The 26426-nt window shown below is 40.1% G+C and overlaps 1 protein-coding gene across 2 annotated transcripts in view; it reads right to left on the minus strand.

Moving 5' to 3' along the window:
* Ctnna2 (catenin alpha 2) overlaps positions 1-26426 on the minus strand; it is a 1108102-nt gene that overhangs the window by 769944 nt on the left and 311732 nt on the right. For both annotated transcript variants that reach the window (XM_041679862.1, XM_041679872.1), the window contains exon 4: positions 9288-9454. In XM_041679862.1, coding sequence (XP_041535796.1) covers positions 9288-9454 — 167 coding nt within the window. The remainder of the gene's footprint in view (positions 1-9287; positions 9455-26426) is intronic.

Here is a 26426-nt window from a genome sequence, read left to right on the forward strand (position 1 = left end):
AAAAATGACCTCTATGATCCAAATATCTGCCTTACTCTCAGATATTTACTGGCCACTGGGGATCTGGCGCTAACAGTTGAGTAAAGGGCAATTCTGTGGATGGAATGGCAATGTTATTCAAATACACCTGCCTAGGGTTCACTATGAAAACTGTAAATTCACAAGTGTGGAGAGGGCTAGGGATGTGTGATCAAACTGATTTAGTTTTAAACCATATTAAAAAAAAATTTCCTCTTATCCAGGAGTGTCTGCAGGTAGAAAGGAACTAGGACCAGGAGGGAGAAAGGAAGCCTCAGAGAGCACACAGGCCTCTAAGGACTTCTCTAGGAAGGCTGAGTCTCTCATGGTCAGAGAGACCTTTGTAGGGGTTAAGCTGGGAAGGAAATATATTGTACTGGATACTAGCTTCCAAGAGAAAGACACGAAGGCACCTAGTAGCAGAGGTCACTCTTCATTGAAAGCCCCTCATGATCTGGCGTATCCCAGACATCCACTCTTCTCCCACTATTGGCATAGGTCAACGTGAGAGCATCTACACTAGGAAATCCTGATCCCTCATGGTTACAATGTGTGCAGAGATGATTGAAAAGGTTAAACTTTCTAGAGAGGTCTTTAAAGTCTGTTCAGTAACTTGTGTGTTTAGATGTTATTATCAGGGTTTTCCATGTAGAATTCTTCAAGGTCTTCTCTGTGTTTTATAGAGTTGTTTTTCAGGCACATTATCTGCAATGGAGATTCAGAACTAAAAATTCATTGAGAAAAAATGCATTACCAGGCCACATTAAAAAGAGCACAGATAAAACAAAGTTACATGGTGTCCTAGTTTTGTTTTTAATTGTGGTGTCAAAACACTCTCCAAAATCTACTTGGGGAGGAAATGATTAATTTAACCTTACAGATTCCAGTCCACCATCATGGAAAAAGAAGGGAGGAACTCAAAGCAGAATCTTGAAACACACATTAGGGCTATATTGTTTTCTGGCATGCTTCCAAGCTCACAGTCAGCTGAATTTCATATACAGCCCAGGTCTAACTGCCGGGAATTGCTACTGCCTTCCTTAGGCTAGGTCTTCCAACGCTAGATGTCAATTACAAAACATGCCTACAAACACATCCATAGGTCATTCTAAAGGAGCTAATTTTTCACTTGAGGTTCCCTTTTCCAAGGTGTGTCAATTTGACAACCAGTATTAACCCCCACTCCATGTGTGTCATCAATGTTCCCAAATAATGAGGCATCTGAATTCCATCTGACCCCTGAAGCCACTAAGAAAATATAGCTTCCTTACAAAACTGACTAAGTAAGTTACTTGTTTCTGCTTTATAGTTCATTAATTTATTTTTGAGTAAGAAATTATCTGGTAATTGCTGTGGGACAATGGTCCTTGAATTGCAATAAATTTGTGGCAATAAACATGGCTCTGCCCAGTACCTCCAGCACGAAACTAGATTCTCAGAAAGCTAAGGAGTTGGGAGGATTAAACTGTCAAAGCCACAGCTTTAATCCTAACCACATTGCTTAGCTAATTAAAGACTCACATGGTCAGAAAAAGAGAGATATACAGTAAAGATAGATTCAGATTAAGAAAACCTTTAAATGGTTTACAGTCTTTTTAAAATTATATATAGGCTTGGGAGAGAAAAGAAAAAAGGATAAAATCTTTAAAATAAGAAAGAAAGAAAGAAAGAAAGAGAGAAAGAAAGAAAGAAAGAGAGAGAGAAAGAAAGAAAGAAAGAAAGAAAGAAAGAAAGAAAGAAAGTAGTTGAGTGTTGTGACACACACCTTTAATCCCAACACTTGGGAAACAGAGGCAGACAGATCTCTGTGTATTCAAGGTGTGGTGGCACACACTTTTAATCCCAGCACTTGAGAGGCAAAGGCAGGCAGATCTCTGTGAGTTCAAGGATAACCTGGTCTACAGAGTGAATTCCAGGACAGCCAAAGATACACAGAAAAACCTGTATCAAAAAGCAAATAAATAAATAAATAAATAAAATAAAATAAAATAAAAATAAAGGAAATAGAGTTTAAAATAAAGCATGTAAAGATGAAAAATACACAGAGAGTTTAGATGATGTATGTTATTGTGTTGTCTTTAAATTGTTTGATGGTTGAGGAAGGAGCAAATGCTGCTAAAAGACATTTGATCATAAATGCAGCTGGATTTATCATATATAGATATAGATATATAAATATATTGTTTTGACTTTAAAATTTAAGTCAAAGATTTGGAAAAGAGGCTTTGCTTTTGTTTCCACTTGAAATGAAAGACTATGGATTCATTCTGCATTAAGAAAAATCAGGTTTGATCAAAGAAGACCCCCTGAGAAATCTCTGATAGGAAGAATGGTCCAGATGTCTGAGTTCTTCATCCAGAACAGTTCATAGACTGCTGCGTGAGATGATCAAGCCTCACAGAATATTCCATTCAGGACTTGATCATAATTCAAAATTTTCTTTAGGTCCGCATAAGATTATTAGCGCCCCCAATCAGCAGTAATTAGCCTGGAAAACTATGCCCACATTCCCAAAAAGTGGATTATGGATGTTTGCCTTTGTTTAGAATGTTGCTTACAAGTTGTTATGGATAATGGTCAGGTGAAAAGCTAAACAAAGGAGATTCAATTCAGAGTTCTTGTTTTAAAAAGCGAGGGGGGAAGTGCTGTGGGAAAATGGTCTGTAAATGCTAATTGGCCAGTAGCCAGGCAGGAAGTATAGATTGGGAAACCAGGCATGAATAGAGGTGGGGCAAGGAGAACAGGAGAATCCTGGGAACAGGGAAGTTTCAGTTTGTAGTTGTCAACCAAAGTCAGAAAGGAAGCCCGACACAGAGCAAGCAAGATGTGAGTGCCTCACTGGAAAAGGTACCAAGCCATGTGGCTAACACAGATAAGAATTATGGGCTAATGTAAGTTATAAGAGTTAATAAGAAGCCTGAGCTAAAAGACCAATCAATTTATAATTAATATAGACCTCTGTGTGTCTATTTGAGACTGTGTGTATTTATTTGAGACTAATCAGCTGTGGGACCAGGCAGGATAAACACCTCAATCAACAAATAGTTAAGATCTTTATTTTAGAGAAACTAGACTGGGGCTAGACAAAAAAGTGTTTTTTTTTTTTCCTGAAGTACATATGTCTAGATGAGTTTATGCATAAGACTATCACTCACACAAACAACTTGACAATATAATCTGATTACATTAAATCAGAGCCTCAGGAAAATTATTGCCCCTCTTTACCATCACTGATTAAAATCTGGGATTTCCTTTAAAATCTAGAAATGGCACATGTCAGCATAGCACACTGACAGTGTCAATTGACCGCATGACATACCAGGTGTCTGGCTAAGAAATGAGTCCCCAGCAGCTTCAGCAACAGAAGTGATTATCATCACACGGTGTCCTCAATAGCATCTGATGCACAAGTGATTTGCTTTGCTGGGCACATCTAGTCCTCAAGAGAGTGCTAGCTGAGCTTTGGAACTATGCCCACTGATTACAACTGCCCTCCTGAATCTGGACTAGTGGTGGCAGCGGCAGCATAACTTTTCTGCATCCCTGTAGATCTTTAATACAGCACAGGAGCAGAAGGATGCTCAAAAAAGTAGTTGCAGGCATAATCTTGAGAGAATAGAGGCCTTACTATGGACAACTAAAATGCCTGTATTTAAGTCAGAGGATTCCTCTGTAGCCACATACATTGATTGATGAGGCAGTAGAATACAAACAAACAAACAAACAAACAAACAAAAATGTACTGTACAATCTCTCATGGCCTCTAGGACTTCACTAACTTTTAGAGGCTTGCCTAACATTTGCTGCAAATCATTCAATATTTTATTACATATTTGGGAATGAAGCAGAAGAAGATGTTGAGTGTTTTTAAAAAAATAAATCAGTGTTCTTTCAGGTACTTAAAAAACTATTTATGGAAAAACATGAACCACAGTTTCTAATGAGAGGCCAATTCTCTGTGTTCCCATAAGTTACTATCAAAGGAGAAGAATCCATATCCGGGAAGGAGGACCATCAACACATTTTGACACATTGCTGAAAAGTAATGTGTAATGCTTGAGGCAAAATAGCCTTTAGGAGGTAATGTTGCAGGGGGTAGTGGGTATTCTTCATTTATGAGCAAGCAGAAAACTGGAACCACTTCTTGACTCTGATGAACACTCCACTTGTTGTGGCTCCAAAGGGAACTGTTCTCTTCCCATTGGCTTTCTGGTCAATGATGCTGCTTTGGAAGGTGGCCGGACCTTGAGGAGGTGGAGCCTCATCAGAGAAAATGGTCACTAAGGCATGGGGATGAGGTTTTATAAACTTTCCTCAGTTCCTAACATCCCTATAAATATTGTTCTGAGATGTGAGGCCAAGATAAAACTACAACACACTTGTTGCCATGCTGTTAACTGCAGCCATACCTTCCCAGACTCCATGATGGACTGTATGTTATAATTCTGTTGGCCTGCCCTGTCAACTGGCACCCCATCCTTTTATTTTTTATTTTATTTTATTTTTTGCAGGGAACCCTAACTGCTCTTCGGACTGGAGAGGGAGGGAGAACGGAGTGGGGGGTGGGGAGGCGGAAATTTTTAATAATAATAATTTTTTTTAAATATAGAAGGTAGAATGAAGGAAACTACCACTCACATCCTACCACCCACAAGGAATTGCGATTATACGAGAGAATTTATTGATAAAAAATAACCCATCCTTTTAAAAGACAGACTCCACCTACTTTCAATCTCCCCCTTCCCAAGAAGAGAAGTTGATCTTGCACCTCCTCTCCCCCCATCTCTTTCTTCTTCTGAATAAGAAGGAACCTCTGCCTCCCCCCCTTTCCTCTTTTCTCCCTCTCTATCCTTTTGCTCTTTCTCTCTTCCCTGCATAATCCCCTTACCCTTAAATCTTTCCCAATACCACTAAATAAACTCTATTTCCAAGTTCTCTCTGCATGGTGTATCTGTTTGTCTCCTAACCTCCTAAGTCTCCCACCTCGAACTAGCAGGGTCATCCACACCATAAATAATAAATCATAACATTGGTTCCATGGAGCCGGGTGGTGGTGGCGAACGCCTTTAATCCCAGCACTTGGGAGGCAGAGGCAGGCAGATCTCTGTGAGTTCGAGACCAGCCTGGTCTATAAGAGCTAGTTCCAGAACAGGCTCCAAAACCACAGAGAAACCCTGTCTCGAAACCCCCCCCCAAAAAAAAAAAACATTGGTTCCATGGTGCAGATCATAAATCATAGCACTGTATCCCCTCAAACTGTGAGACAAAACATGCCCTTCCTCCTTCAAGTGACTGCTTGCCAGTTACTTAAGTCACATCAACAACAAAACTGCAAGAAATACTGAACCTGACAGTCTTTTATCTGGGTTACATCACTACATGCTACAGAGGGTTGTTAATTTGAAAAAAAATGAAAAAGATGCAGCCTGATAGTTTCTAACCTGCTGCGTTAACACATGTACAAACATTGGTGTTGTGGTCTGTTTGTTTGGTTGGTTGGGTTTCTCTTTTAGTATTGTTTGAGAATTCCATACATGCAAAAGGCATACTTTACCAAGTCTGCTGACACTTGCCCTTCTCTCAAATCTCTCTCGTCTCTCTCAATCCTATTTCTTTCCATTTAATGTGGCCTCTGTTAAAACCCAGAGTCCACTTACTGTGGATGGGTGTAGGAGAAACTATTGGAAAGTGGTGTCCATCACAGAAAATGATGCTTTCCCCTGGAAGCTATTGACTGCAAACTCTCCTCAGTAGATTTGTAGGACTGTATGCCTTCCCCATGCTCCCAGGCTGAGATTTTGGCTAGTTGATCTTGTACATACACTTTTGTGTCTTTAAATATATTTTTACTAAGTCTTTGAGAATCTCACCCATATTTCAAATAATTTTATCAGATCTTTATCATATTTCCTCTTCACTGCTGCCTCTACCTCCTCCAGACATCCCTCACTATGTCCCTCTCCTATCTTCATGGCCTCTGGTTTTAAGACACTTAGTCTAAGTAGTGCTCCATGTATATGTGTGGGTTTGGAGCCATGCCCTGGAACATGGGCAATCTACTAGGGTCTGCATCTGATGAAAGGCAGCTTTCTCACCCCCAGAAGCCATTAGTTAGCAGCTTTTTATTGTTTTTAACCTTAAATTTATAAAATAAATAGATATATGCAATATCTCAAGAAGCTATGCTTTTTACTAGCAAAATTACTCAGAAAAAAAAAAACCACCACATTTATTTATAATGATTTTTGTCCGAAGTGCCAGCTTTTGCAGGGTGGTTAGCTTGAGATTGTAATTCATGCAATGACACCAGGACTGATCTGAATCTAAGGTTGGACACAGCCCTCACCCTGTGATAGACCCAGAAACTGCAGTTTTCTATATACCCACAAGATGGCAACATCCCTCCTCCTCTTTTGCTGCGGTCTGAGAACAAATGCATTATCTAGTATACGATCATTTTTAATTTTACTACTGACAATCTGACAGGTCTGCTTAACGTTGCTGAATTGACCTTTGCATGATTTTGTGCTAAATCCTTTCCTTTAACTCCCTTCACTGCTATGTGGAGGACAGAATGCAATTGACTTTACAAACGGTTGGAGAAGAATCAGTCAACAGCACTAGCCAAAAGAGCAGCATGGGCTGGGAGTGGGGGCAGGAGGGAGCAAGCTAGCTGATCACAGACAGCATCTGGAGTTGTAGACCGCGTCACAGACTTGGGTTCAATTACTTGGGTGCATTAACTTACCATCTTTTTATTTAGAGCTCTACTTTATTTTTATTTAGGATCTTGTGCATCTTAGGCTGGCCCTAAGCTTTAGATTTAGCTGACCTTGATTTCTGATCCTCATGATTCCCTCTTCTGAGAGTTGTGCCTTATGCAGGTTTATGAGGTGCTAGGGAGTAATCCCATAACTTTGTGTGCACTAGGCAAACACTCTATCAACTGAACCCCAGGCCCATAGGCACATAGACGCAGATTGCTGGAGCGGTCATAGACCCCAGACCGCAGCAAAAGAGGAGGAGGGATGTTGCCATCTTGTGGGTATATAGAAAACTGCAGTTTCTGGGTCTAGTATAATCTACACTAGTATAATTTATAACTGCATTCTAGATATATAAATGTATAGCCACAGAGAAGTTTAACTCTTATCTTAATCAAAGAAAGTTCTTTTTCAACAGATGGGAGAGCACCGCAGAGATCAACAACTGGGTACAATGCAGAGAGTACCTGACTGTGGGTCGTGTAGCACCAATTGCTCCACGTGTAGCCTCCATACCTAAGTTTCAGGGACCACAAAGGGAAACCAAGAAGACCAAGAGGCAGGACATCCACGGGGTATTCCAGAGAGGGAGGATTATAAGAGCCAGTAGAGCAGGTAAGAATGACTTAGCATCTAAGAGGGAAGTTGTACCCTTGAAATCTCAAAAATATAGTTGACTCAGTGAGATCTGATTATTGCGAAAGATCCTGCCTTTAGATGTAGAGATTCGGGTACGTGCAGCTGATGCAGGTCTTCCCCAAGGAAAAGCACCTTGATAGGTTACCCAATCCCAAGCAGTCAGCACTATAAACCCATGTGCATATAAATGACACTAGATGAACACAGTAGGTTAGATAACTGACTGCCTGCCTGTCTGTCAGTCCGTCTACCTTTCTACCTACACACACATGTAACAATAATAATTGAAGAAGAAAAGGCCATAAATTCAAAAAGTGAGAGTCAAGAGAGGATATGGAGGTGACAGAGGGAGGGGTACAAATGATATAAATACGGTACACATGTATGAAATTCTCAAAAAATGAACAAATTTTAAAAATATAAAGAGCATGTTCCTCATGTGGGCTGCCTGCCATCATGACCCAAGAGCTGGGGTAGCATTGCCTATAGTGAAAAACTGAGTGTTTCATTAATTTATTTAGCTTCAGTCTCACTGACCCGCTGTTGAGAAAGACTTCCGGCAGAACAACATTTTTCTTAAAATGTTGCTTTGAAGTCTAAGTAGAGTGTAACATAAAAAACATAAAACCTTTTCTCCATCACAGTTGAGTACAAAAAGTTGTAGTATTACAAAAGATACATATTGCAGACGAGGGGCTGGAGAAGTGCGAGCCAGTGCTGTAGATTACAAATGCTCCAGGAACATCACCATGCATGGGAAGACAGCATAGATGCTGGGCACCAACAGCTAGCAAGATGACTGTACACACTACCCATGTCAGCTTGAATCTAGGGGCCAGACACTTTATCTTAATATTATATTACTGCCCTTTTTTTTCAAAGCTATCTGTTCCTTGAATTGTACACCTCATGCAGTTTGCAACAGCCGTACATAGCCTTTGAGGGCCTATTCTTTGAGAAAAATTTAGTAACACCACCCACCCAAGCACATTCTGTTTTGTGGTTTTGTGTTCCTTGGCTTCTCAGGAACCTGACTGGAAAACATTAAATGTTTCACTCTGCTTTAAGGTTAAAATCACAGATTCAAAGAGAAAACCAGATTTTGCAAAAAATTGAAGAGTCTCTACATATAATATGGGAGTCTTGGGCCTTATTCTGGGATCTAGTCTAGTAAATTCTAACAAAAATCTCTCGACAGGTAACAGGACTTGATTGTTCTGATGTCCTGATCACTCCAATCAAATGAATTTGGCAGACGTGAGGTAAGATGAGCTCTTATTACTCACCTCCTGTACCACTTTCCCCCATTACAACTTGTTCTCTTTTCTGTCGAAGAACAGAAGACCCTAACAGAAGCAGGCAGGGCCAGGATAAGCCAGTATTTTCCCAGAATGGGACCCAGCCAGACATCATATGGTTCCCAGGGAAACTCTGTGCTTTGTACCTTATATCTAAAGTCTGGGGAAAAAGTCCAGGATTTGTGACAGTTGTCAGGGACCTGGGAGGCTCTGGGAAGAGATATCAACTGGACACTGTTTTATTGTCAGACTACAATAGGTTCAAATATATATTAACATATATTAACATGGGCACAAATAAATTAGCATATGCCAGGCTCTTTCCTTTCAAGAACACTATGCATGTACTCCACGAAGCAATGAATCCGAGTTCTATGTTTGGAGGTAGGGAGCTGACTTCGATGAAGTTTAGCTTTTTGAAAGCCCTGTGGGCTAAAATTGAGTTATTTGAAAAATTTGGTGCTACACTAGGCAGCAAGTTTAATCAGCCTATCTCTGAGCAGTGAAGCATGTCTAATCCTTCCCAGCTGTCCCCACCCAGAGATCTTCACGAGGTCTACATACTTACAATTTTCAGATGAGATAAAAGTCTCATGACATCTGCCATATCAGCCAGGATTAGCAAGCGTGTCACAGCCGACAGCAGTGCCCGTGCTGCCCGCACCATGGTGCCACGCTTGACTGAAGAGCAAGGGTCATCAGCAAACTCAGAGGAGGCGATCCGCATCGTCTCACCTGCAAGACAAACACAGAGAGGCAGGTGTTTATTGAGGATGCTGAGAGTATTGTGAACTTAGACATCTGTCGATAGCCGATACTGACCTCCAATACTGACCTCACTGCAAAGCTGGCACCTCTGAAATGCCAGTGTCAGAGAGGGCCTTCTAAGTTTAGCTTCCCACTGCATGAACAGAACTGGTGGGCAAAGGAAGGTATTATCTCATACTATGGTGGAAAACCATGCTTTTAACACCAATAAGAAAGTCATTTAATACATTTGATCTGAAAACTGAGATTAAATTATCTTAAACTTAAGTCTTCCATTTCTCCATTTCCTTCGAGTCGATGGCTAGTTCAGGTGGCTGACATCCAAGTTTCGAGTTAATTACTTTCTAGGTTGCTTTCTGTTGCTGTGATAAACACCATGACTATAAGCAACTTGGGGAAGGAAGGGATTTCTTTCACTTATACTTCCTGGACACAGCCCATCATTGAGGAAGGTTAAGGCAAGAAACTCAAGCATGAACCAAATCAGAAAACATGAAGGAGGAACAAGCTTATTGGCTTATGCTCATAGTCAGCTAGCTGTTTTCTGTAGCCTAGATCTATAGGTGTAGGGATGATACAACTCACAGTTAGGCTGGGCCACCCCACAACAATCATCAATTATGAAAATCTCTCACAGATATGTCCCGAGGCCAGTCGGGTAGAGACAACTCTTTAACTGAGGTTCAAACAGCCTATGGGCCTCCAGGTTCTGTTAAGTTGATGATACACATAGTACCCATGACACCATTGGTGGAGGACTGACTCTTTAAACAATAAACTCTTAAACCTACTCTCAGGAGACTGATGCAGGAGGATAACCACAAGTTAGAAGTCAGTCTAATTTAAATATACTAAGTTCTAGGTTAGGTAAGCCTGCATAGCAAGAACATCTAAAAGTGAAAAAGAAAGAAATATAAAGAAAGAAAATACCCACAAAAGATTAATCTTTTAACTGGGGTAACAAAACAAGAACAACAACAAACCTAAGCACAAAGAAACCCAAGATTCAAGCTTCCAACTCGCTCTTAAAGCTTCCTCTCTACTGTGGAGAACATTTAGAAAACCTGTCTATAGTAGACACCTGCCACATTTTGAAATGGGTTTTAAAATTTAGACAACATCTAGAAATATCTGTCCCATCCTAAGGAGCTCACTCTCTCAGGGGGAAGCTGGCTTCTAAACAGTACCAGAATCCAGTAATGAAGTGCCAGACGCATGAGAAAAAATGGAGGCGATGGAGAGAAACTAATGATTTCCTCGTTTAGTAAAAGAGTGGCATGAGGGAGAGCAGCCTTCTCTCATGACTAGTGATGCCCTCCCCTCAGGCACAATGATGAACAGTGCACGGAACTGGGGCTGAGGCTGAGGCTGAGTGTTGGGAACTGTGACCGCATGGAAGGGCATGCGAGAAAGGGGCTGTGAGATTCAGATTGTACCCCTGTCAGAGAGAAAGAGACTCAAGTGGATCTTTGTTATTGGAAGTTATGTCAGACATATGACATAAAGTAAATCAGGCAGGGGGTGACAAGGAGAGAAAAATGAGGCAACAGGATAATTGCAGTTAGAGTAAGAGCAGGGAGAAGACTTGGACCAGGAATGAAAAGGAATAATATGAAGAAAGGGCCGAAGTATGGTCAGAGGGCTTTGAAATAAGAGCCAGTGAATTTTGTGAAAAAAAAGTGGGAACTGATAATGACTAATAAAGATGCAGGAGTTGCATATATACAAAGAGGGACACAAGAGGTGGAAAACAGAGGGCAATAATTAAGGATGATAAGCCTGATACTGTATTGAAGAAAAGCATCCATGCAGTAGAAGAGAAAGGCTGGTAGGAAGCATAAACAGAGCTTTATATAGCAGGCATTTAGATACAGAAGACCTTCAATAAACCAGAGAAGTGCAGTTGATTGAACCTGTTGTTTGACTGGTAATGAAACAGTTTATTAAATTATTTAATAGAAGTGATATGGTTCTTTCCTCAAGCAGCCCCCAACGAACTTATAGAAAACCAATGATAGTTTGAGTTTGTGCATTCTGTCATTTGTGCTAATACATAAGGGGAAAGAAACTGATCATTTTATAAGCAGGTCAACATAGCCTGCAATTCTCTTAATTGGAATTGTAGTTCATTCGCCCTTCATAGCAATCTGATTTTCTGTTGAGTGTGGGCACACAAGAAATGTGGACATATAGGAAATTGTACTATATCATTGGGTCCTTGAAAGACTCCATATCACCTACACAAAGTACAATTTCCTAATAGCCTGCTTAGACTTTATGCATAGGTGGAAAATAAAAACAATCCATGATGAACAAAAAGAAGTTTGAAGAAACTTAAAATTTCATTTTTGTGTCAGTACAATGGTGGACTGCTAAGACACACAATCCTTGTAAGTCTAATATGGATTTCTAATAAAGGCTGCAGCTATTAAATGCTTATTCAGTACATATGTCCCATGCTTCACACACACACACACACACACAGAGAGAGAGAGAGAGAGAGACATACACAGATGAATTTTTAGCCATGCGTAAAATAAATCATTACAAAATATATATGTATCAAACAAAAGAAAGCCAATATACATTTTTCAATGTTGTTGGAAAGACCATTATACTATACACCAATACAAATCAAAAGAGGATCACCACAGAGAAAGCAGAATACCTTTTTCAAAGCTACCAATTAGAAGTTACTTACTGGGAATAGACTTTATTGTTCACAGCAAAGTAAGAATTATCATACACATACACACACACACACAGAGAGAGAAAGAGAGAGAGAGAGAGAGAGAGAGAGAAGGAGAGATTGAGGGAGAGAGAGTGCTAGGGAGTTACTTGAATGATTCCAATTTCTACTGGTTAAACTGGGGTGAGCTCTACATTGTGTAAGAAGTGACCACTAGGATAGGGTTAGTCACAGAACAGATGACATCAAAATGACAATTTAGTCCACCCCCCCCCAACTCCTCCCCCCACCAGTACATGCAGGGGGAGTATAGTTAAACAAACTGTGCCTAACCAATTGGATTTTCCAGTTCAGGTACTCAAACAGTGGGTCCGGGTAACACTTTGTAAAACCACTCCACACACATATCGGTCATAAGGTGACCAAGAGTGTATCAAAGTCAAAGGGAGACAAGGGTATCAGGACAGAGTTCTAGTCAATCAATCTAGGGCACACACAGCCACTACTGGTAAAGCAGAAGGTCAGGGTGGACAGAAAGTTCTGGAAAGCCTCATGAGTAGGATTCAGAATTAACACATAAAACAACATCAAAAACAAACAAACAAACAAACAAAAATCACCAAGATTAAAACTGGGACTTTTTCCGTTTCCCCGCAAGGGCTGGCTGAAATGTAGAGCAGTATTCCAGAGTGTCTGAGAACAACCTCTGATGCATTATATTACTAAACAAATGTACACACATAGAAGGGGATTTAAGACAGTGGGCTGGGGCCATAGCTTAGCCGATGATTCTTTGTCTACCATGCACAATGTCCTGGCCTTGATTTCCAGCTCTGCTAAATAAACACTTTTGATGTCAAGTTGGTTGAATGAGTATAGGTGTTTGTTATGAAACCTGATGAGCTGAGTTTGATCACACATGGTGGAAGAAACCAATTCCTAAAGTTGTTCTCTGATCTCCTCATATTGGCTGTGGCACATGAACTTGCACTGACCCCCAACAAACTAAATTAGTAAAAATTAATAGGATACTAATGGGGCATTTAACCCACGAGGATCTATGTAAAACATAATGAGTGAGAAGATCTATGCTATAAGTGATGGATGGAGATAGAGACAGAGACCCACACTGGAACACTGGACTGAGCTCCCAAGGTCCCAATGAGGAGCAGAAGGAGGGAGAGCATGAGCAAAGAAGTCAGGACCACGAGGGGTGCACCTACCCACTGAGACAGTGGAGCTGATCTATTGGGAGCTCACCAAGGCCAGCTGGACTGCGACTGAAAAAGCATGGGATAAAACCGGACTCTCTGAACATGGCGAACAATGAGGGCTGATGAGAAGCCAAGGACAATGGCACAGGGTTTTGATCCTACTTAATGTGCTGGCTTTGTGGGAGCCTAGCCAGTTTGGATGTTCACCTTCCTAGATATGGACGGAGCGGGGAGGACCTTGGACTTTCCACAGGGCAGGGAACCCTGACTGCTCTTTGGACTGGAGAGGGAGGGGGAGCGGAGTGGGGGGAGGGGGAGAAGGATGGGTGGAGGGGGAGAAGGGTGGGAGGAGGGGGAGGGAAATGGGAGGCTGGGAGGAGGAGGAAACTTATTTTTTTTTCCTTTTCTCAATAAAAAAATGAAAAAAAAAAGAGTGATCTAAGTAAGCTAATGTAAAGTCACATAAAAGCCCTAACTCAGCACATCCCAGTCCTGAAGATGTTCAAGTATCCCTGCTCTGGCCTGCTCCCCCTTGAAAGATGGAGTTTCATTTTAATAGATTTCCCCTGATTCAGCATTAACTGTGGATCTCTGTTCCATTCTTTCTGTAGGGACACAAGAACCAGGAAACTATCCAATGATGCCCTTCTAAAGCCCAGTCTCATTCACTGTTACAGGCAGTGAGTTGTCTGATAGATACTCAGTAGAAAAGAAAGAGAAAAGAAAAGAGGAATAAAAAGAGACATATACAGATAGAGAAGGAGTGGTGAAACAGACAGAAGCAAATAGAAGCAGACTGCGAAAGAAGAAAAGGACAGAGAGACGGAAGGAGGGAGAGAGGGAGGGTAGGGTGGAGTAAGGAAGGATGGAAAGGAGAAAGGAAGGGAAGCTGGTGAGGAAGAGAGAGAGAGAGAGAGAGAGAGAACACTCTCTCCTGAGAAAATGTGTTTGTAAATGTAAATCTCAGGCTAGGTTCTAAGAGTTCTCTGAGATAAATAGCAGGTAATTCTATTAGCTTTAAATAAGAAACTAAGAGCCCATTCTGAGGAGATACAAATGAGCTCACACGTTGTTAAAGATTCCGAAGGAAAGCTAATGTGAAATCCGTGATAACACTAATGTGTCTTATATCCCTGCAGCTTTAGGATTACTGGGACAAAACAGAAATCTATATTACAATATGATAGACAAGTTTATCACGATAAAATTAGCTATTTTCTCAGGAAACTGCTTTTCCATAGGACTGAAATAATCAACTGGGAAATGACAGAGTGTGTAGGGAAGTAGACGGGCCCTAGATAGAGGAAGAGATCTTCTCTCTCTCTCTCTCTCTCTCTCTCTCTCTCTCTCTCTCTCTCTCTCTGTGTGTGTGTGTGTGTGTGTGTATGTGTGTGTATGTGTGTGTAAATATCCAATCTCCGTTACTTGATTATAAATCTAACTGGGGCTGTGCTGCCCTATGAAGTCTCTGATTTCCTTAAGCCCCCAACACCTGCTGGGAAGAAAAGTCGCGTGAGTGATGGCTTGGAATCAACCAGTCGTGTGCAGTTCTCTCACAGGAACATCGATTTTAAACACTCCACATATTTTAACTCATGGATTAAAGGTGAAAAGCCCTCCCCTGTATTTACAGCATTGTGCATTTGTATGTAAATTGAAAAATGGGATCTGCATATGCGAGAAAACCATCAAGGTTTTGTCTTTCTTAGTTTGAATCACTTCTATTAATACTTGACTTTGCAGCTCTGAGGACATCTGTGACACAAAAACAGAAAAGAAGCCAGGAAGGAAGAGGAAATACAGGAGAGAGCCAGGAAGGAAGAGGAAATACAGGAGAGAGCCAGGAAGGAAGAGGAAATATAGGAGAGAGCCAGGAAGGAAGGGAATGAGGTGGGAGGAGAATGAAACAAAATATTCTGTTAGAGAATCTACTTAATAGCCTTTATAATAATTTATAATGAAAGAATAGGAATTTAAAATCAGCAAGACCCAGGCTCTCACTCTAGATGTTGCTAAATATATGAGTTGAGTGATCATGAGACCATGATGTTTACATCCCTCAACCTTAAGATGAGAGTGAAATAGTGTTAATGCTCTCACAGAATGGGGCTACTAAAGATGATGTACTCAAGTCTCCAAATAAGCACTTACCTCTAATAGGGGCTACTGTGGGTCGAATGAGACATGTCTGCCATGGGCTTAAACATGTGCTTAAATGGCTGGTGCCCAGCTGAAGGTCCTATTTGGGAGGGCTATGGGACCTCAAGAAGGTGCAACCTCCATGGATGGAGTGGGTCACAAGGGGCAGGCTTGAGGCTTTACAGCCTGCCCTCACTTCCTGCTCAAACTGTCTCCGGACTGCAGTTGCAATGTGGCGACAGAGCTTCCTGCTCCCGAGTCCTTGCCTCACCACCCTCTGCCATGTCTTCCCTGACACCATGAACTATTTATCTTTGGAACCTCAGGAACCTCAGGCTAAATAAATTTCTTTCTCTTAGGTTGCTGCTGGCAGGCCTTTTTTTTTTTTTCTCACAGCAATATAAAAGTAACCAATATTGGTAGTATGATTACTATTATTTATTCATGCAGTTTCTAGCCTTCATTGCTTGCCTCGGTACTCAGACTACCATGGAGGCATCAGACTTTGTACGCACAGCCAAGCACAATCTTGATGTAATATGAACTAATATGTGTAGCAATGAACCATGGTGACCATGCTGAGAATGGGTTGGAAGTCAATCACAATCCAAAACAACCCAAGAACATGGCTCATCCTTTGGAGAGGGGTCTGCATATAAGACAAACACATTCTAGGTATCTGATCTCTGAACTACTGGAAATCGGTGAGGGGAGGACTGAGAAAGTACAAGGTGATGGGAGAGACAACACAGATGGTTGCCAGCCTGCCACCCTGAAGGCTTAGCTCACAGCTCCTTTGCTTCCTCTCAGCAGGGGCACCTAAGGGTTTTACTTCCTAAATCTAAACTGTGAAAATGAAGAAAAAGGCAAGCTGCAGAGTAAGCACTGCAAAGCAACCAGAACACCAGCAAACAATGAACCAAGAAGCCAAGGGGAGCACGACATTCCAGCGACCTTTCTTTGCCTGATGTGGGGATAAGCAGTGACACTATTTTCATTACTAAGTAACCAGGCGTCTATATGATGAGGGAAAACCACGAACAATTAAAAGGAACCAAAAATAACATTCATAGTTCTAACTTAAGGACATTTGATGAACTGCCTTCTGGAAATTTCTTTACATCTGCATTTTTTCAACAATAAATTGTTTGATCATATCATGACCCTTTTTGTCTAATTACACAAAATACTGACAGTTACTAAACTTTTTCCCCCTTTCCCAACATGGAATTTATAAATCAGGTGAGGAAAAAGTCACAAAAGTCTCTGTCTTCCATCATTTTAGCTCTGTCTCTGTTTCTCTGTCTGTCTCTTCCTTCTCTCTGTCATTGTTTATTGAGAAAGGGTTTCCTGCATCCCTGGCTGATGTAGGATGTCATCCGTGAGCAGATGATTTGTGAACACCAAATCCTTCTTTCTCCTTTCCAGGCTCTAGGAATGCAGGTAGTGCAGCCAGCCCTCCAGGGAGTTATTTTTCCCCTTTTCATAACAAGCTATGAGTCAAGTTTTACACATATTCTTCTTAAGGTACAAATCTCTTAGGCTATTGAAAAATGGGTACTGTTTAGCCATGTGACAATGACAAACAATATCATTTTTGCAGAATAAAATAAGATACAGAGTTCAGTACTTCACTAGCCATTTCTTTAAGCTTTGGCCATTTTAGCTACTTGAACAACATATTGCCATAGAAACTTCCTATTCGTAAAACTGTTTTCTAAAATTCTATGCATTATCACCATGGCTCATCATTCATATTCCTCATGCACATTACTTTATGATTATGCCCAATTGTGCATACACAGAATAATGCCTTCATGGCAGCCTAAATACCAGGGTAAGCATCTTTTGCTACTACTTTTTAAAAATCTAGCATCATTTAAACATATACCCTGACATAAAACAATAAGTATTTTATTGGACTGTTATTTTCTTTCTTAATTTACTTAATATTTATGAACACATATAATGTATTTTTAAGCAGTTTAAAATATTAATTGAGTAGACAGTAATTGAGAGTGGAACTTGTGAATGTTTGACGGTGCTGTAGCACTCAAAGACCCAACCCTACTCTAACTGGCTCATTTTCGAAGCATAGAGGAAATATGCATGAACATACCGTCAGTTGTGATAAAGCAATCTGAAATGAGTAAATGGCCAAGGTGGAGAAAAATACAGAACTTGTGATGTTTCCCTAGTGGAATTTTAACACCTGATACCTGCCCTTCAACCTGTTTGGTTGTCGGTGCTGTCAGTTCTCATTTCACAGGAAATATCCTGAGTTGCTTGAGGATTTGGAAAGATCCATTGATCAGTCATCGATTTAGCTGAGGACCTCTGAGTTAAGTAAAGGCAAGGGTATCACTGTGAGAAGGTATCCATGAGGAGGGGGCTGATGCTGCCAGGAGACCCATGATTCTTCTGCTTTACAGATCCCGTTAGTTTCTGTGTATATGGACTTAATGACGCTTTCAGTCTTAGGATCCTTTTCATTAGTCTCAGTATTAAAACATGGTTATAAGTGATCCTCCCTCTTTGTCTTTTTAAGAGGTCAAGATGTTCCAAGTCCTATTCAGAAAAACTTAACTGTACCAAGGCATGACTGCTAGAGAGAGTCTGATGGGGTAAGTACTCTCATGCCATCATTTATCCCAGAACAACTGAAGAGATAAAGAGAAGCTTACTTGACCAGGGTCAACCACATGGTAAGTGGCAGAGTATTGAAAGACAGCTAGCTCTAGAAACAATGCTTTAGAAATAACCCTTAATAGCTGCTTGCTCCATTACAAGTATCTGTTGGCGTAGTTCTGAGTGGCCTGAGATTAGAAGTTGAAGACCCATCTACCTGCTTATTTGTTGAGTGTAGGAAAGCTGAAAAGAAGAAAGGAAGAAGAAAGAGAAGAAACAGTAGAAAAAGAGAAGGGACAGGAACAGAATGGAGAATGGAAGGAATAGGAGATAAAAGCAGTAGGGAGGAAGGACATAAACAGGACCATTTTTTAAAGAATTATCCCAGGTATGCCACTTCCTTTTGTCAGAGTAGGGCTTGTTTTGGACTGCCTCTGCCTTGTCCTGGCCTGGAAGTTGGCCAGTGTAAAAACCATGATTGCCACACATTAATTTTTCTGCCCCTGACAGGTAAGGCGTCTTAGATGGTATAGTAATACCTTGTTATGAAAAAATATCTCTTCCACTCCAAGAGACTAGAGCATTTGCTAGACCTCACATCCAGAGTTAATAACACACCTTGAAGTTATGGAAGACTGCTCTTTTACTGTGTACTAAGTCTACATGTTTAACCTGATTTAAAGAGAACAGCTTAGCAATTCATCTTACTTCTCAAGGATTTCCCATGTAATCAGTTTTCACAGTCTCAGCGAATGCATAGCTGTAATCTTAAATTAAGTCCTCTTCCATGCCTCCAAACCAGACTGAGGCATGTGTGCTTAAATGTTATGATAGAGTATGAGGAAACAGCAAATAGGTAGAAACTAACTCTATAGAATACACAGCACAAGTTCTGGAAGTTACATGGATATGAGTTTAGACATTTGTTTCCAGTGGTGCTTGCTGTACTGTTTCTTATCCAGGTTGGTTGGGGGTAGATGCAATCAGGAAAGATGCTTTCCTTGTGAACCCTGATAAAGATTTCCAAGAGGTTCCCCAATTTCTTCACATGTGATACTTTCTAGGTTGTCAAAAAAAAAAAACAGAGAGAGGAAAAAATTCCTTTGTGGAGGACACAGACACACAGACACAGGGACAGACAGATTCACAAAGCAGCATCTGGGAAGACACAGATTCAGTCTCAAACAAAAGAGAGACAGGGAAAGAAAAGTCACAGGGAAAGAGAAGTAAAAGATTCAAATCTGGACATTCTCTTTGTTAAATTGCTCTGAGGTGAAGTGTTTTTAATTTTATTTTTATTTAATGTGACACTGATGCTTCTTTGGTGATTCTGAGTTATCATTAGTGAATTCAAACCAAAGCAAGCAAGTTACACATTTACTCAGCAAATGTTGGAAAGAGGAAAGGAAAACTTGCCGACGTCCCCTCTGAATGTCATGAAGTTATACTGAAGCAAGAGGAAAAGTTTAATGACGTTTCAAATTTATTGAACTTCATAATAATATAAATTGATTTCCCTCTGTTATTTTTTATTTATTTTTAAGTCAGCACATAAGCTCAGGAAGTGCCATGAGACTGTAATATTTGAGAAAGGCAGGTGCTAGGGAAAGCAGTGGCTCCTTCCTTGTTTGTTTTGCCCACATAGGAAGTTGCTACAAAAGAAGAGAAATCTTAAAACATTTTTTTTGAAACAGGAAAGAATATGAAAAGCAAGATACGCATTTCACTCCAGGGTGATTATGACTCAAGCCCATGATTATGGAAAAGGTCAGCAATTCACAATCAGATTTCCCTCTGAGGACCAGTACTGGTGAAAGACAGTATTTTCTAAGGCAAAATCTACATTAAAATGAGCTTCCTCAATGATCATTTCAAACACGGAACACCTAATGAGGCATAGGCACAGCTCACATCCTGCAACCCACAGTCTTCATAAGAAAGCCTTCTTGGTTAAACTTAAAAATCAGAGGGGCTGGGGAGATGATTTGGTGGGAAACAGCAGAATTCAGATACCAGAAACCACGTCAGTAGCTGAGTGTGGTCATTCTTGTACCTGCCACCACTAGTATGTGTGCATGTGAATGGGTGGTAGTGGAGACGGGAGGATTGTTGGAGATTGTCTAGCTCCCAGGTCAGTGATGGACCCATCTCAAGGAAAAGTGCTGGAAAGTGATAGAGGGTATTGGACATCCTCCTTGTTCCTTTACAGGTTACAAATAACGCACACACACAAACATGCACTACACACATGTGCATGCGTGCGTGTGCGTGCACACACACACGCCACCATTAACCCAAACTATAATAAAGACTATATCAATATTGTAGAGTAAGAAAGCTGCCTGTCCCTATGTCTTTATAAAAAGGGTAGTATGCAAGCTCTGAGAGGTTTTGTTGGTTTCCTTTTTGCAAATAGCCCTCTAAGAACGCAAGAAATTAAGTAGAAAGTCTCAGAGATTTGTTGCCATCAACGTCCTTGAAGTGACTGGAAAACTGGAAAAAATCCTGGTCCTGATGAGACCTCCACAATTTCAGCTTTAGTCCAAAGACTGAGAATGTGCAATGGAGAGTCACCTGAAGCATGTCTAGTGGTTGGTGGGGGCCAGAAATCCTATGGAAAGCTCTGGTCACTGTCCTCCAGGCTGTGAAACCCACAATGCACAATACATCAACAACCAATAACAATAGATCCACTAAGAAAATGCCTATTCAGCTGAAAGTCCTTTTCCCAGCCTGGCTTGAGGGGCTCCAACATTCTGGTCCACATTTGGTCAACCCAGCCCTCTTTAACAAAGGCTGATCATGGTTCAAGACTATCTCCATCTCTGGATATGCATTCAGTATGCAAAACCACAACAAGCGTCAGTAACTGATGATTGAATGCATTGAGTGTTATGAGCTATTAAACATCGTTACAAATGGTAATGCACCACCTTGCAGAAAGCACAGATCATTAAGCATATGGATTTTAATTATTTCAACTATAGCCTTCTCCAGGGTTCAGAGGAGAGGGTGAAAGTTACTTTTATATTGTGGTAGCCAGTGAGACTATCAAGCTGCAATGTGGCACACTTCCAAACGAGGCTTTTGCAAAGACCTGTTAAACACAGCCATCGCCACATTCCATAAAAAGGTGATTATCGTCTTGGGCTGGAGTGCAATAGAAGACCATAAACTTGGAGATGTTAAACTGTGATGCGCTAATCTTTAGAGAAAAATGGAATTCAGCAGATCATTAAATAAGTTGCACAATTTTTCCTTGTATATACATACATATGTGTGTGGGTGAGTATCTTTGTGAGTCGGTGAGTGTGTATGTATCAGTGGTGCATGTGTGTGTTTTTAAATGTGTGTGGGGGGGCATGTAGAAGCTAGAGGTCAACACCATGCATGCTCTGATATTGTTTTCTGCCTTATTTTTTGAGATCAGTTCTCCCCTGGAAGGTGGATCTCACCAGTTGTGTCAGAGTAGCTGGTGATCAAGTCCAACTGAGCCTCCTGTGTCTTCGTATGGAGCACTAGGGTTACAAGGCCATTCTGAAGGAATCAACAATGTATGCGAGTGCTTGGAATTGAACTCAGGTCCTCAAGCTTGCACTGCAAGAACTGTATCAACCAAGCCTTCTCCCTAGTCAGCTTATATTTTTATAAAGGAAAAAGAAAATAGGTGGCAGGTATATACAACTGATAGTTGAAAAAATACATTCCTATAATAAACGAGCTATAGTGTATTTTATGTATTTTTATTAAAAATAATTTTTATTTTTATTTATTAAATCTATTCTGATCAGTTTTCTTTCTCCCCACTCCTCCAGATTTTCTGTACCTTTCTACCTTCCCCCTCCAAGCCCCCTCTTTTCTCTTTAGAAAACAAACAGCAAAGTAAAGAAATAGAATTTAAAAAGAAAAAGAAAAAAAATCATAAGAAACACATAGACATATGCTATAACTTAGTTAGCAAAGCTAGAAGCTTCAAAATATTAACATTTGTCTGACTTCAAAGTATTAGACACCCAAAATATGTAAGGCAAGACTATCTATAAAAGTGTGCTGTTGACTTATTTATATTCTTGTCAATAAAGAATTCTCTGGCTCAGATTTCCATTCTTCTTACAGTCATGACATAAATCAAACCCATTCAGATGTCAGCACCCTAGCAACAGTGTTCCCCAGCTGCTGGATGAAGTATGCTTTCCAGACCCTTTGAATCTGATGAAGAACACAAGGAACCATAGTTTGTATCTGTGGTATACAGGTAAATCAATGTGATCATCAGAAATGCTACCAAACCTAAGAAACTGAGTTTGATACCAATAACCAGATGATAGAAGGCAAGAACACACTCTTATGAGTTGTTCTCTGACATCCACAAGCATGCTGAGGCATACACAGACACACATGTGCACATTCATACAAGCATACAAAAACATACATCCAATAAATGAATGTAGTATATTTTTAAATCTTAATACTTTAAAATCAATGGTCTCAACATGTAAAAGCAGAGGGCACTATGAACCACACCTGCTGTTAAAGATACAGTTTGCGCCAGTGCAGAGTAAGAGAGTAGGTGGACTTAACGTCTACATTCTAGAACATAAGCATACATGGATTTCTGTTCCTATGGCATAGAATCAACTTGGCCATACAAAATGAAACAAGATCCAAGTAGTTGCTCTCAGGATCACCACTAATAGTGTTATAAAATTCCAGCTCAAAGGTCTGTCTGCAGGATGGCTCTGTGTGGCAAAGTACTTGTCAGTTTTCCACAGCCGAACTAGAAGCAGAGGTCAAAGCCATTACCTTTAGCACAGAAAAGCCTTCATATTCACAGGAAACATTTCAATTGGAAATCTAAGATGCTAGCTTTTTGTTATTGTTCTTTGTTTTCTTTTATCTTTCTATTATTTGATATTTATATGCTCTCTTAGAGGACATATACAATTATAATATCCTTCATATTAGAATAGTTCTCATGATAAAATGTTTAATGTCATGTCATGGGAAGAGAAATAAATACTGATGGCACATTTTCCAGGAACTAATGAGCTTTGTGTTAGAAAAAAAGGCCAGAAACAAAAAAAAATATTTCATGTACATTTTTATGAATTCACAGCTGACTTTCACCAAATCAGTTCTCACAATTGAAGACATTTTAGATCATCTTAGATGCTTCGGTATTATGCTTATGTGAATGTAAATTTCAGTTCCTATGGCATCAGTGTTGTCATTGGTAAAAATAAATAGCACTTCTGTCTCTGATCTCCTGTCTGCTGAAATATATATATAAGTAAATGGAAAATATTCCACAGCACATTACATAATTCACATTATACAGATTTCAGCTAGATAAACTGGGCTTGATATTGTTATACAGGAAAAACACATGTAAACTTAACTTTTCCTAATGTTGTTGTCTTTGGCAAAGAAAATAAAACAGGAACAATTCCAAAAATGAGAAAGTTGGTTAAGGATAGAAAATTCTACCTTCCATTTCACATGTCAAAATTAGAAATAAAACAAAACAAGAACCAAGTAATTGATCTCACAGTCACCACTAACAAACATTCCAGATCAAAGGCCAATATGATGGCTCCATGGTGGGACAAAGAGCTTGCCATTTCAGCCTGCCATCTTGAATTGGATCTTAGGCCCCACATGGTGGAAGGACATAAACAGTCCTCAAGAGCTGTCTTCTAACCTCCACATTCATACTGTGCTTCACACAACAACAATAAAAATAAAATTTCAGCTTGGTTAATCTGTTATTTTTAGGACATGACATGGAAAAAACCATTGTATTTATTGGTTTCTTCTAAGGTTGCATTGCTATAGTCTCTGCTTTACTATGTGGCTGCCACTGATTCTCCATTAATCATTGAGAAGGTTGTCTCTTCCAGATGATTATAGTAAGATTCTTTTTACAGATGTGACAGGAGGAGACTATCATGAACATTCTACTTCATATATAGAGATATATACAGCATCTACACTCACATTGGAATGCCAACCATTAATAAGACATGGCTATCAAAAGTATATAAATCGAGCAGGAGGCTCCTCCAACTGGTAATGAAGAAGATCAAGTTAAGGTAATGCAAAATCCTCAATCCAAAGCCACAAATAACCAAAGGTGCCAATCAATACTTGTATCATTTCCATGATCAATAGTTCATCTCTGTGGTCATGATGAATCTCAAACAACCATTTCTCCTTCCAAACCAAGAGTACATTTTTAAAATAAATGAAGTTAAAAAGAAACTTGGAAGAAAAAGTTTCTAACAAGGTGACATATAGACATAAGTGGAAGGAAATTTATAGTCTTGGAGGCTGGATCCTCTGCTGTCTTGGTTTGCAGACTTGAGAATATAATCCTATCTATAAATATGTCATGAGTGTAAAATATGAGAAGGGATGTATTATTTCCTTTATCCTTCTGGCCATCCCATGACCATGTGTTGGGCATCAACTATGTGGCAAACACTTATTAGGTCTAGCACATTCAAGATGAAATTCTAGTTACTGTCTTTATAGGCATATAGCCTAATGGTTCTGAAAGATTCAGTAAAAAGGAAACAAAGATCATCTGTAGACAAATGACCACTTAGTAAGTATTTGGCAATTGAAAGAAACAATGAGTGTATTAAAGAAGCTTAGAACCACAAGTGTGCAAGGGTGTTTAGTCAGTTCAGTTTCAACAGAACTGTAACAGCAGATAAAAAAGTACATATAAATAATGTATGTCAAGTTTAAGCCCCTTTTTTCCCTTTTGTACTGCCAATATGACTTTCATCTGTGACTTTGAGAGTTGGCAGGAGCCAATCCCTGGCTACTCCACACTCCCAGCTACACTGCCAGAAGCAGCATGCCGACAGAAAAAGAGCACAGCACTCTTCATCATGAAGCAGGCTTTTAATGCATATTGAACCACCCCGATCAGTTGTTAGATGCTAGGTTGCTCCAACCACCTCCTAATATCAAGCCCCAAATGAACAATGGGATTAAAGGGTGAGACCCAACTCTGTTTTTCATTATGATTTCTCCAGAGAGAAAACAGCTTCATTTTTTAAATCACACAAGTTGACTGAAATGGAGGAAAGAAAGATTGAAAGAATGAAAATTATCCACCCAATCACTGTATTTTAAGTCTCTCTCTCTCTCTCTCTCTCTCTCTCTCTCTCTCTCTCTCTTGTTATTATGTTTTATTTCTGGAAGCTACCAAGCCTCAGAGATCCCCTGTCTTATCCCTCCCCACGCAACAGTGCAGAGATGATAGGTTTACTCTGGATCATTCCCAGCTTTTTACATGGGTTCTAAGATTTTAACTGAGATCCTCCTGCTTGTACCACAAGCCCTCCTACCCACAGAGTTCCCTCACGAGTCCATTTTCTCTCTTTCCAAAGGGAAAGTGACTCTCTCCCTCAACCAAAATAAGACAACGTATCTAAAATGTCAGAAATAACAGAAATTTACTCCTTAAAATATGCTCGTCATATTTTCAAGTAATATGCATACTTTCCCACTGATCACCTACTATTTATGTCATACAAAGTACAAAAAAACTAAGACAAGGGTCCTAATGTTAACTTTGATAGAACGAATATCCCATCTGTTTTTATGTGTAGACTTCTTAGACTCATTGTCAGATCAGCTTGAGCCTGAGTTCTTCCAACAAAAGGGGCCCTGCTCATTTTGTTTCCTTCACTGGATACTTAGAAAACAGCCATGGTGACATACATAGATCTAATCTACATGGGAAGTAAAAAAATGACAAGATCTCATGAGTAAATTGGAAGCATGGGGATCTTGGGAGAGGGTTGAAGGGGAGGGGAGAGGTAGGGAGGGGAGCAGAGAAAAATGTAGAGCTCAATAAAAATAAAAAAAAAATAAAACAGTGTTGAATGCCTTTGAGACTGTACATTGTGTGCCTGCCAGTGAGAGTCTCTCAGTAAGTGCTTTTCTTCCCACAAACTAATACTCTCACACTTAGAGGATTAGTTTCCCTTTGTGCATAGGTCTGCCTATGGTGGAACCAGATGCAGGTCACAACAAAGCTTAAGAACTCAAAAGCTAGTGTAGCTTTTTCCAACCACATACAACTGGTTCCTTAGCGCTCTCATTTATACATCACAGAGTTCCCATGACTTAGCAGCAGTTGCCTTGGCACAGTGCTGGCAGGTGTCTGACCATGGGAAACATGGGAGAGGCTTTGAACATTAACAGGGGTTCATCGTAGTTCATCCTTCGGACAGCTAGTGACCTTTTCACT

The sequence above is a fragment of the Microtus oregoni genome, unplaced genomic scaffold (genome assembly GCF_018167655.1).
Source record: "Microtus oregoni isolate MIOR12 unplaced genomic scaffold, Mior012 000002F_ref0000024, whole genome shotgun sequence".
Classification (NCBI taxonomy): domain Eukaryota; kingdom Metazoa; phylum Chordata; class Mammalia; order Rodentia; family Cricetidae; genus Microtus; species Microtus oregoni.